Raw genomic sequence first — 13,571 nt, 5'->3', positions numbered from 1 at the left:
GCACTTGCTGTTCTTGCAAAGGACTTGTACAACATGTACATTCTGAGGCTCACAACTGCCTGTAATTCCAGATAAGCAGGCACACACAAATACAGGTAAAATACATTTTAAAAAATTAAAATTCATCTTTCCAGACAACTATCTAGTCTTCTATTCAATATATATTCAAGAGAAAGATGAGGGGAGAGACTAAAATATTATCAAATGTTTATTTTTCAGGGCAACGACAAAATTTGAGTACTCTACTGCATTATTCTTTCTACTTTGTGTCCAACTTTAATTTGTATATGTGTATATGTATGTGGCATGTCATCAATGCCATGGAGTTCCTTTATCATTTCTGCCTTACTGCCCTGGGACAAATTCTCTCACTGAGACTGAAGCTAGCTTTCCTGACTAGGCTGGCAAGTGGTCAGAAAACTCCTGAAATCAGAGTGTTTCTATACCCTAGTGCTGAGAGTTACAGGCACATTCGGTCAAGGCTGGCTTTTTAAGTCATTGTTAATTCAAACTCAAGTCCTCATGCTTACAAAACATGCCTTCTCTACTCAGTCGTTTCCCCAGGAGCATCTACTATATTTATACACAAAATATACTTTTTTTTTTGTCTTGTTTTGTTTTTTTGTTTTCCATGACAGGGTTTCTCTGGTATAGCCCTGGCTGTTCTGGAAGTCACTTTATAGACCAGGCTAGCCTCAAACTTAGAGATTTGCCTACTTCTGCCTTCTGAGTGCTGGGATTAAAGGCATGGGCCATCACCACCTGACACAATAGTCTTTTAAAATCAGAAAAATAGCAATTTGACCGCCAACATCTTATTTCCCCAGATGAAAAGTCAGGAAGGTTTCTTGTGGACTAGCAAAGAAAATACAGCCACATCAACAAGCACACAAAACAGAGGCTCTTCAAATTTGAGTTTTCTTTTTTTTAGGTAAATCAATATATGTATTCAATCATTACCATGCATATCTATAGGGAAAAGCTCCCAAGTCTCATACCTTCACAACAGGATGGCCACCAGTAGAGGCTTTCACGGCCCCTCGGCTACCTTCAGTTTCATAATGGGCTCTGTGGTGAGTTTTAGGTTGCACTTCTATTTTCAGTTCACATTGTCCAAAGTGAGTTGGTAAAGGCCAGTCTAATGGAGGTAATGAAGATGTGCTATAAACAAAACACACAAACAATCTCATCATATTATCATTGCCAAGCAGATTCAAAGACTCAAAGTATATTTTTGCCAGTTCCAATATTTTTTCCAGTGGTTTAAAAAAAAGTATTCCAGGCCGGGCGGTGGTGGCACAAGCCTTTAATCCCAACACTTGGGAGGCAGAGGCAGGCCAGCCTGGTCTACAGAGTGAGTTCCAGGACAGCCAGAGCTATACAAAGAAACTGTCTCAGAAAAAAAAAAAAAAGTTTAAAAAAAAAAAAAGTATTCCAAAATCAACTTATTTCACTTGTAAGTTATAGTACCAATCATGGAAAGTATTTAATAGGCTATTCTTTTTTTACTTGTTTTGTTTGGCTTTTTTTGAGACAGAGTTTCTCTGTGTACCTTTGGCTATCCTGGAACCTGATTTGTAGACCAGGCTGACCTTAAATGCATAGAGATCCACCCGCCTCTGGCTCCTGAGTACTGGGATTAAAGACATGTACTACCATCACCAGGGTCTCTATTCATTTTTAGTGAATAAATAATTCTTTAACCTAAAGACTTAAGTAGCAACGACTGTCCTGGAACTAGCTCTATAGGCCAGGCTGGCCTTGAACCCACAGAAATCCACCTGCCTCTGCCTTCCAAGTACTGGGATTAAAGTTGTTTGGTCACCCTAGTCCCCCTAGTAGTTCAATTTCTTAAAGCAAAGATATCCATTCATCTGTATGTGTATTTATGTATATGTATATATGTATGTATGTATGTATATACATAAATATGTAGCTCTGAAGAATAAGTCATTTTATTCATTTTTATTTTATGTGTCTGAGTGTTTTACCTCCATGTATGTCTGTGTACCATGTGCATGCCTAATAGCTGCAGAGGTCAGAAGAGGGCACTGTATCTCTCAGAGCTAGAGTTACAAATGGTTGTCAGCTGCCATGTGGGTGCCAGGAATTGAGTCTGGGTCTTCTGGAAGAGCAGCAGGTACTCTTAAAAACTGAGCAATCTAGCCAGTCCCCAAGACTAAGTACCTTCAAAGTCTACAATTTAACTTCTTTCTCCCTGCTCTAGTATGACTCTGTGAAAGTCAATCTATTCTGCCTGTGACCTCCTCTACTTCCTATCATTTCACTCTTCTTTCTGAAGAACTGTTTATCTCAAGCAATCCTATGAGTGTTTAGTTTCAGTACATAACTGCTTGAAATAAACATAAAGCATTTTATTTTAGTATGGGTTTTTTGTTTGTTTTCTTTGTTTGTTTGTTTATTATATGCAAGTACACCATAGCTCTCTTAAGACACTCCAGGAGAGGGCATCAGATCTCATTACAGATGGTTGTGAGCCACCATGTGGTTGCTGAGATTTGAACTCAAGTCCTTTGGAAGAACAGTCAGTGCTCTTAACCACTAAGCCATCTCTCCAGCCCTTGTTTTGTTTTGTTTTGTTTTGTTTTTGTTTTTGTTCTTTTGGGTTTTTTTTTTTTTTTTTTGAGACAGGGTTTCTCTATATAGCCCTGGCTGTCCTGGAATTCACTTTGTAGACCAGGCTGGCCTCGAACTCAAAAATCCACCTGCCTCTGCCTCCCAAGTGCTGGGATTAAAGGCATGCACCACCACTGCCTGTGAAATGTTTTTAAAAGGTTAATATTTCCCTTGATTAATAAGAATTTAAACAGTGTGAAGACTAAACATTAATTTAGATCTATTAATATTAAAAATATTAATGTTACAAATGGTTGTCAGCATTACAACCATTTGTAATGGTTACAAGGGCTTGGAAGACTGTTCAGTAGAAAGAGTATTTGTCATTCTATAATGAGGATCTTGGTTCGAATCCCCAAACACACATAAAAGCCAGCACAGTGGCCCAAGCCTGTAATCCCAGCACTGGGAAAAGAGACAGGAATATACCTGGGGCTTTTCAGCCAACCAGGTTCAACGAGAGATCCTGTCTTTTAAAACCAAGCAGAAGCTGGGCAGCTGTGGTGCAAGAACTCCTAGAACTCAGAAGGCAGAAGCAGGTAGCAGAGTTAGAGGTCAGCCTGATCTACAGAGCAAGTTCCAGGACAGCCAGGGCTATACAGAGAAACCCTGTTTCAAAAAAACAAAACCAAACCAACCAAACAAGTAAACAAAAAACAAGTGGAGAAACAAATGAAGAATTAGGAAAACATCCAATGCCAACCTCTGGCCTCCACATGAATCTACACACGCACGCACGCACATCCGCATGCACATCCGCATGCACACACGCAGGAAATAAAGAACTGTAGAATCATTTACTTATCTACAAATCAAATAGTAATGGACACAAAGCTCAGTAAGTAGAGTTCTTGTCTAGCATGCAAGAAAACCTGAGTTTGAATCCTAGAACTACATAAAACTAGGTGTAGTGACACACACCTGTTATCCCAGAACTTAGGAAATAGAGGTAGGAGGATTGTAACTTCAAGGTCATTGGCAATTATGTAGTAAACTTAAGGTCAGTCTTAGCTACATAGGACCCAGTCTCAAAGAAAGAAAATAAGACTGCTGAAAGATTTGAGGGAGAAAAAAAGGCCAAGTACAATAGCATGGACCTATAGTCACAGCTACTTTGGGAGGCTGGAATAGTAGAATCATACATTTTAGGTCAGCATGGGTCAATACAGGCAATATAGCAAGATCCCATCTCAACTAAATAAACATTTAAAAGCAAATACATTGTGGGAGAAAATGCGTACCATTAATAGGACAAAGCAAGAGAACTCAGTAAAGTGCTTGCCATGCTATACAAGCCTAAGGCCCTGAGCTCTAGCCCCAGAACCTACATAAAGGCAGAAGGAAAGAATAGCTCTACCTCCAGAAAGTTGTTCTCTGAACATACCACACAGGACATGACACACATTCACACACATCATTCATGAATGTGCGCACACACACATAGTTATTTTTTTCTAAAGCTAGCAGCTTGGTGAGCTCTAGGCCAACAAGAAACAAGATGTCTCAATAAACAAGATGTATGACTCCTGCAGAATAATACTCATGGCTGTCTTCTAGTCGCCACATGAACACATACACACACACACACACACACACACACACACACACACACACACAGAGTCCTTCAAATATGCAAATTCAGTTAATTCATTAGTAATAATAATAATCCAACTGTACAATAATCTTTTCTAGATAACGAAATTTCTCCTAAGGAGCCTTAGTCATTTACTATTATCTACAATCCATCACATATTTTTCTTCATCTATATACTTTTAAAATGAAGTTTTAGCTAATTTAAAAATACTTTTAAAGACTTAAAGAAAAATAAAAAGGACCTCTAAGTTATTTGACCAGTAGAATTTATTTTTTAAAAAGTGAAAAACAAGGAAGATGAGGGTGGGAAGAAGGGAGAGAGAAGGAAGGAGAGAAAAGAGGAGAAATTAAAGGGAAAAGGAAAGGACAGGAAAAGAGGTCAGATAATGTAGTTATACAATGCAAATGACCTGTAAGCATGAAAAAATGATCAGCAGCCATTTCTACCAACTCACCGAAATATAGGGGTGTGGCCAGGCTTTGGTTTGCTCCAGGTAAAGGGTGAAGGAACTGAAAGAAATTGGTCACCAGATGAATCTTTTTTTAAAGGATACTGAGATCCAAGGCCATCATCTACCGATGTCTCCCGGGATGGGGATAAGCTCCCTTGATCATCTGAACAGACCTCTAATTTTCCTGGTAGTATGGCAGCTTGATCTTCAGAGGTCTTCCTTGTTTTCAAAGGGATGTCAGTCTCTACACAGTACTGAAATGGAAACGGTGCAGGGCTGATGCCTGATCCAGTGTGGACAGGAGCAGTGAGCCAGGTATCTTCTGTTACACTTCCTCTAGGGGAGTGACCAGGGGATGGAACAGGCGAGTGATGGGGTGAAAGGGAACCAGCATAACATACTTCAGCACTGGAGTGCCGTCGTTTACCACAGGGAGAAGTGGGCCTTGATGAGGGTCCTGAGGCTGGTCTGGGGCTCAGCCAATTCTCATCAGTGATACTGGATCTAGGAGAGTGGCAAGGAGATTGTCTAGGTGACAAGGAGTGTCCAGATCCATACTGTTGATGCCAGGACTCTTCTCCAGGGCAACCTCCTGGAGAGCCACCTGGAGAAGTCAGAGGTGAGCCAAGAGTGAATCTTGCAGCAGCTTCATTCAACTCTGAGTCCACATCATCATAAATGTGTGAGAGAGATTCACAAGAAGATGCATCTGAGAACCAGCTCCTAGAAGAAATGCTGCTGGCAGGACTAGGACTAAGGGAAGATTCCCGGTAGGATGGCTCAAGTGGAAGATAGAGATGATCTCTAGAAGGCCTTTCCAAATATTCCCTTTCTGGGTCATTTATATGTAGGTCATCTTCATGAGCATCTGTTCCTTGATGACAGTTAGGAGAGATGGATGTAATTTGAATACTTGGGCACTCAAAGGGTTTAGGACCACCTAATGGGCTATATTTAGATTCAGAAATATCACCAGTTCCTTCATAATTTTTGTAACCTTGGAGCTGAAATGATGGTGACAAAACAGAAGAGTGAGACTGCAGCAGTCCATGATGTGGTAAGCCAAGGGATGAGTTTAAAGTAGATGGAGGTGGATCTACATTAAAGATGTAAATGGATGCACAATCATCTGGTTCAAGATCTATGAAAAAAAAAAGAAAAGAAAAAAAAAACAACCACCAAAAAGGTCAATAAAAGAAGTAATTAGAAAATTTAAGTGTATAAATTATTAGATGAAACAGTAGTAACAAACTTGAGAGAAAAAATTTGGACAACAAAATGCATGTCATTAGCTTCATTAAAGGACTTGGCACAGTGATTCTTGTCTGTTAAATGTAACAACACACAAGCAGAAGGATTACTGAGAATCAATGCCTATTTTAGCTACATAGTGAGTTTTAAGCCAACTTTAGCTATTTAATCAGACCATAGCTCATCAACAACAAAAGTTGACTTTTAAAAAATGCATTTACTCATTTTTGCAAGGAAATATCTAATTATGTGACAATCTTTTTCTTTACTTCTACATTTCCAAAAATTATAATCTGAGAATAGTGAATGTTTTTATTAAAGGTACATTTCTGTATACTCAAAAAATTGTATACACACATAAAATTAAAGCTATAGAACTATAAGATAACTTATAGTTATCTTATAAGATAGCTTAGTGAATAAAGGTCCTTACTGCCAACCAAAAGATATGAGTTCAACCTCTGGGACCCACATAATAGGAGAGCCAACTCCTGCACACTGCTGTAAGACTCCCATCTGAGCACAGTGGCATGTACACACTCACACCCCCCCACAACTCCACACACAGTGGCATGTGCACTCATACCCTACACCCACACACACACAGTGGCATGTGCACACACACACACACACACATACACCCTACACTTCCCCCTCCCAATGAAACCTGAACTTAATTAAAGTCTTTAGAGATTTTATTATTTTAAATTTTTTGTGTATTTGCTTGCATTTATATTAACACACCATATGTGTACAGTGCCTTGGATGCCAGAAAGTGGCATAAGATCCCCTAGAAACTGTAAGTCACTTTGTGGATGCTGGAACAGAACCTAGACCCTCTGCAAGAGCAGCAGGTGCTTTCAACATGAACTCATCTCTCCAGCTCTAAGGAACTTTTTTAAATAATAGAAACTGTACTATATTTGGTAACTGCAGTTTAAGACTGAGTGAAGGAGAGTCTGTGAAAAGCAACTTGGGGGAGGGGGGCCTGGCGAGATGGCTCAGAGGTTGAGAGCACTGACTGTTCTTCTGAAGGTCTGGAGTTCAAATCCCAGCAACCACGTGGTGGCTCACAACCATAATGAGATCTGATTCCCTCTTCTGGAGTGTCTTAAGACAGCTACAGTGTACTCACATATAATAAATAAATAAATCAAAAAAGAAAGAAGGAAAGAAAGAAAAAAAGGAGGAAAGGAAGGAAGAAAGAAAGAGAGAAAGAGAAAAGAGAAGAGAACAGAACCTTGGAAGCCAGGTGATGTTGGTGCATGCCTATAAACCCAGCACTTGGGAGGCAGAGGCAGGTGAATCTCTATGAGCTTGAGACCAGCCTGGTCTACAGAGTGAGTTCCAGGACAGCAGGACTACACAGAGAGACCTTCTCTCAAAAAGCAAGAGTGGGGAGGGAGAAAGGTAGAAATGGGGTAGAGACAGAGGAGACAGAGAGACTTTTGGGCTGGGAGGAGATGATGGTTCATATTAGAATTTGGAAGGCAGAAGGACTGGCAGTTCTAAACTAGGCCAGGCCAGGCTGTGAGTTTGAGACCCATCTGGGATACACAATGATATTCTGTCTCAAAACCAAACAACAACAAAAGGTGGGTTTTTATTAATTTCTGATAGAGGTATGGTTTGTTGTTGTTTGTATTACCCCACCATTAACATTAACCTTGCCTCTTATTCACATCATTTACTCTCTGTAGGTATTTTCCTTACAGTAAAATTCAAGATTTCTCTTTTCTTTTAGGAAGTGTATAAAAATAACCCAGACATCTTCTTCCTCAGTAGTCATACCATCAAGAATTCATGTTTGCACACAGTGGACCAGGTTACAAAAGCCACTAGATGGGGCTGGAGAGGTGGCTCATCAGTAGAGAGCATTGGCTACTCTTTCGAGGACCTGGGTTTGATTTGACTTCTAGCGCCCATACAGAAGCTCACAAGTGTCTGAAACTCCAATCCCAGGTGATCCAATGCCCATGACTCACAAGACATGTACATGATACACAGACACTATCAGGCAAAACATCCAACACACAAAATAAAACAAAACAGCAACCAGACATCACTAGATTCTGGGGCTGGAGAAACGGCTCAGAGGTTAAGAGCCCTGGCTGCTCTTCCAGAGGTCCTGAGTTCAATTCCCAGCAACCACATGGTGACTCAAAACCATCTGTAATGAGATCTGACACCCTCTTCTGGTGTGTCTGAGAGTGATGGTGTATTCACATACATAAAATAAAATAAAAGTCTTAAAAAACAAACAAACTGAGGATATTAAATTATAGTTGATCATTAATCTTCACAAATTTAGAATATTCAATTTACTCCCTTGCTAGGCCTTGTGGCATGCATTTCTGTTATCCCAGCACTCTAGCTTCGGCCGTGGAATTGAGACTTTGACTTTAAGGATAGCTTTGGCCACAAACAAAAACCCTGTCTCAAAATAAATCAAATTAAAATGGATAAAGTTAAACAAAACCCACCCCTGTGCTTTTTATATTTAAGCAAGTCCTTCCAGCAACAACTATACTAGCAGCTACTATATTCTTCATCATTATACAATCCAATTTTTTAAAAAAATGAATTTTTACTTAAGAATATACTTTAAAAATCTTATGTTTTGAATAAACAAAGTCTTTATACTTTCATTCTAATGTAATTATTATATCAATGTTATTTCAGCAGTTGATTAATGCTGAAATTCATAACTTCCTCCAAGTAAACTGTAGATAAAAACAAGTAAATACACAAATGATGTCTTGAGGCTGACAGAAATAGTTCATTGGGTAACAGTGTTTTCTGTGCTGGGATGAGAACTTGAATTCAAACCCCTGTCACCCTTAAACAAATGTGGACATGGCTCCAAGTGTCTCCAACCTTGGCACTGAGGGCCAAGAGGCAGTCAGGTCTTAGGGATTCCTAGCAGATGAGTCAGTCTAGCTGAAATAGTGCGCTTATGATTCAATGAGAGACCCTGTCTCAAAACCATAAGGTGAACAGCCATAGAGGAAAACACCTGCACTAGCCTCCTCATGCATGGGAACATGGATGTACACACACAATGTCTTAAACTAACACAAACACATGAACACACACAAAAAGTTTCATCTTTCTTCCTATGTGTCCAGAAGTCCTAACTCTGAGACCATGGCAGTCACTCCAACCACACTTTAACAGTCATTGAGATTGATTTCTCTCTCTCTCTCTCTCTCTCTCTCTCTCTCTCTCTCTCTCTCTCTCTCTCTCTCTCTCTCTTTTTCCTTTTTTGGTTTTTCGAGACAGGGTTTCTCTGTGTAGTAGTCCTGGCTGTCCTGGAACTCACTCTGTAGACCAGGCTGGCCTCGAACTCAGAAGTCCACTTGGCTCTCTCTCCCAAGTGCTGGGATTAAAGGCACACACCACCACTGTCCGGCTGTCATTGAGATTTTCAACTGTAGACTTCATGATGCTCCAGAACCATCTTGACGCGTTTAATTTTTCTAAATGCTCTATCAGCCACCAGAGGGCTCTAGGAAAGCAGACAGTAATCTAGAGAATACAGAGAGCATGCTCATGTCTTTACTAATAGTAAACCAGGATCTGGCAAAATACAGCCTGTCAGCCAAAGGTGTCCTACCACCTGTTTTTGGTTTTTGGTTTTTGGTTTTTAAATGACAGCCTACAAGCTAAGAAAGGTTTTTAAAATAAACTTTTATAAGATATAATGTGATTCAAATTTTGGTGTCTATAAATAAAATTTTATTGGAACTTGGCCATACTCAATTATGTACTGTCCATGATCACGTTCCCACAAAGACAGAGAAGAGTAACTGTGAAAACATGGCGTTAAGTTCTGTCACACTGCTGCTTAGGATACAGTAATACGGTTTTGTTGTTTTGTGTTTCTCAGGACTGAACCTAGGGTGTTACAAATACTGGGCAAACATACTACACCAAGCTCTATACAAAGTCCTCTAACCCTTTTGTTTTTCAGACAGAGAAGTAGGGTAGGGAGTGTCTCACTATGTATCCCTGACTGGTCAGCAAACTGCCATGTACGCAAAGCTGGCTTACAACTCTCCATGTATAGCAATCTTGTGTTGAACTTACAGTGATCCTCCTGCCTCTGCCTCATGATTAACACCAGTAATCCCAGGATGTGGATGGCTGAGGCAGAACTGCTGAAAGGGTTTGTCATAGCAAGACTTTGTCTCAAAAAATGGGGAGATGAGGTGGGGGAAAAAAGAGACCCTGTCTCAAAACCAAAATAAGAGCAACAACAATAATCAACCAATCAATCAATTAATAATCAAGCAAGATGGACATGGTAGCATATGCTCATAATTGCAGCACTGGGAAGTTGAGGCAAAAGGTTAAGAATTCTAGATCATCCTTGGCTATATACACCTGGCTACTCAATCCAGCTCTGCTTTCAATTCTTTAGCAAAGCACAGTGGCTCATATCTGAAATTTCAGTACTCAACAGTCTAAGGCAGGAGGATTGGCACAAATTCAAGGCCAGAGTGAGCTACATGGTAAGTTCCAGATCAGTCTGGACTACTATCTCAAAAAGCACAATGAAAAGAATGACTATGGATTAAGCAATTCTCAGTTATGTATTCATGAGAATAAAAATATGTCCATACAAAAACTTATATACATATGTTTATAAAAGCATTATTTGAAATGACCAAAGGGTTAAAATAATCAAATAATTCTCAATAGATTAATGGATGACCTAATAAGGAAGAACAAATAAAACTTACTGTGGTGCTACACAACTGCAATCCAACCTATTAGCAGGATGAAGCAACACAGCAAGAATCTCTCATTATGAAAGGAAATGTTACAGCCTGAATGAACCTTGAAAACATTCTAAGTGAAAGAGCAGACATAAAGTCACACACAATTATATTATGCCCTTTATAGTACATATCTAGAATAAGCAAATCCAGAATTAGGAAGAAGTGAAGGCTAAACTAAAAAACTAGCCAGATACAGAGCTTTCTGAGTGAGTAACTAACCCTGCTCCTGAATTTCCACACCTACCACTCTTTTTCTTTAGGCAGTAAATGAAATTTTCTGACAAGGAGAAAGAAGGAAGGCTGAGAACCTGGGCAACCATACCAAAAACAGGATGATGAAACGAAGACATTCTGAAACGTGTATATTGAAACCCTAAGTGCTCTTCTATTCCCTTGGCTCACAGCATACACACTTACACTCTAGGCAATAGACTGGCAGACTTTTCACTTGGGACTCTAATTAACCAAAGGAAAAAGAACTACAGATAATGACCTCAAAGGTAACTTAGTAAGAGCCCCTACAAGGAGGCCTGCAGTTAGCAAACATCACTGTGATCACAAAACAATATAATTTTGGTGTCCCATTTTAAGTGATAAGCAGGTAACAACAGACACCGAACAGCTGAGAAAAGCTTCAAAGTTTAAAACAGCCAAAAGCCAGACATGATGGCACATGCCTCTAATCCCAGCTATCCCAAGGCTAAGGCAGAGGATTGCAAATTTAAGATATGGTGAGCTTCAAGCCCACCTAACCAGCAGAGGAAAACCATGACTCAAAAACAAAAAAGGAAAAACAAAAAAACATATTCATTTAAGATTAAACAACAACTAGGTGTGGCAACAAAAGCCGGTAATACTAGTACTAAAGAAGCAAAGGCAAAAGATGTAAAGTTCAGTGGGAGATTCTGTCTCACAGGTAAAATAGACCACCCAATAGCCTCCTCTAGCCTCTGGGCTTGTACATGCACAAATATAAACAAATAAATAAATAAATAAATAAGAAAAATTGTATGAATTGTATAAATAATGAAAATTACATTACAGCTTGAATCTGAAGACATACTGCAGTAGAAAGTAACAAAAAGTAAAGTAATATATTTCCATTGTTTCATAATTAGCAAAGACAATTCAAATGAGGTATTCAGCCAGGCTTGGCAGCATACACTTGTAATCCCAGCACCCCAAGAGGCAAAGCCAAAAGGATCACAGTAAGTTCAACACCACCAGCCTAGACTACATAACAAGCTGCAGGCCAGCCAGGGCATACAGATTGAAACCCTGTCTCAATAAAACAAAACAAAACAAAAACAAGACAAAACAAAAAAACAAGCTGGGCATAGAGGCACACACCTTTAATCCTAGCATTTGGAATGCAGAGGCAGGTAGATCTCTGAGTTCCAGGCCAAGCTTGGCTACCTTCACAAATGAGTTCCAGGATAGCCAGGGAGGGCTACACAGAGAACGCCTGTCTTGGAAGAAAGAAAAAAATTTTTTTAAAAAACAGGCAGGGCTAGGGAAATAACTAAATAATATCTGTGGAGGTCAGAAAAGGAACTGGAATTACAGAGGTTGTGAGCCATTATGTGGGAGTTAGGAACCAAACCTGGGTCCTCTTCAAGGGCAACCAGTACTCTTAAAAGCTGAACCATCTCTCAAGTCCCCTTCCCCCCACTTAATTTTCCCTTTCTTTTTTTCTTTTTAAGAGTTATCTTTATGTATATGAACACTCTGTTCAAATGTATGCCTGCATGACAGAAAACATCATACAAGAGGAAACCAGATATCACTACAGATGGTATTGAGTCACCTTGTGGTTGCTGGAAAGTGAACTCAAGACCTTTGAATAAACAACCAATGCTCTTAACCACTGAACCATCTCTCCACCCACACCCTTGACTTTAGCTTAAGAAGAGGTAAAGAGGTAAAAAAAACCTCATGAAACATCATGAGTTTCTCCCCTTGCTAGGTATAGATAAAGATATAGGTATAGATTTTTGAGACAGAGTTTCTCTGTGTAGTTTTGGCTGTCCTAGAACCAGCTCTATAGACCAGCTGGTCTTGAACCACCTGCCTTTGGGATTAAAGCTGTATACCATCATTGCCTGGCCATACAATATTGTTTTCTAAAATAAATATTTTTTCCTATTCTGTCATTTTTTTCAATAACTTATCTTTTTATTCACTTTATATCCTGACCACAACCCCTTCACAAATCCTCTCTCCTGTCATCTTAAAGAGCTTGAAGGGCTTTGTAGAGAAACCCAGTCTTAAAGAACAAAAAAACACTAAAATTAATGCAACTTCAGAGTTCATATAATTCTATCCATTCTTAATTATGATAAAGAGTATTATAATTAAACCCATGCCTGACACTGCCTGGATGACCAGGAACCAGAGGAAAGCCCAGAGACTTAGGGTAGAACAAAACATAGCTGCCTCCCTCCACCAGCACCCCCAGTCAATAATGATGTTCGGCTATATTCACAGGTCAGTGCCTAGTTCAGCTGTCATCAGAGAAGCTGCCTCTGACAGCTGATGGGAGTAGATGCAGAGACCCACAGCCAGACAGGCTGAGAGAGAGCCCAGGTTAGAGGTCTCCACTGGGTCCTTCACCTCGGAGTTTAGGGTACCCCATGAAGAGGGGAGGAGAAATTGTGGGAACCAGAGGGGTCAAGGACACTGGACGAACACAGCCTGCAGAATCAACGAAGCAGGGCTCTTGGGGAGGTGGGGGACACCATGAGCCTAGGGAAAAGGGGAGATGGAGGGAAACTAACTAGAAAGAGAAGCTGGGGTCTGGATGGTTGTATGAAAAAAATAAGAAAAACTAAAAGAAAAAAAAGCTGGTAAAAA

The 13,571-nt window shown here is 39.8% G+C and overlaps 1 protein-coding gene across 4 annotated transcripts in view; it reads right to left on the bottom strand.

The window, feature by feature from the left end:
- Nfatc3 (nuclear factor of activated T cells 3) overlaps positions 1 to 13,571 on the bottom strand; it is a 76,363-nt gene that overhangs the window by 52,211 nt on the left and 10,581 nt on the right. For all 4 annotated transcript variants that reach the window (XM_031341268.1, XM_031341269.1, XM_031341271.1 and 1 more), the window contains exons 2-3: positions 4,687 to 5,824; positions 999 to 1,161 (exon numbers count right to left, since the gene is read on the bottom strand). In XM_031341268.1, the coding sequence (XP_031197128.1) occupies positions 999 to 1,161; positions 4,687 to 5,824 (1,301 nt within the window). The remainder of the gene's footprint in view (positions 1 to 998; positions 1,162 to 4,686; positions 5,825 to 13,571) is intronic.

The sequence above is a fragment of the Mastomys coucha genome, unplaced genomic scaffold (genome assembly GCF_008632895.1).
Source record: "Mastomys coucha isolate ucsf_1 unplaced genomic scaffold, UCSF_Mcou_1 pScaffold22, whole genome shotgun sequence".
In the NCBI taxonomy this organism is placed as follows: domain Eukaryota; kingdom Metazoa; phylum Chordata; class Mammalia; order Rodentia; family Muridae; genus Mastomys; species Mastomys coucha.
The sequence above is the reverse complement of the archived record's forward strand: the minus strand, read 5'-3'. Positions and strand labels throughout refer to the sequence as shown.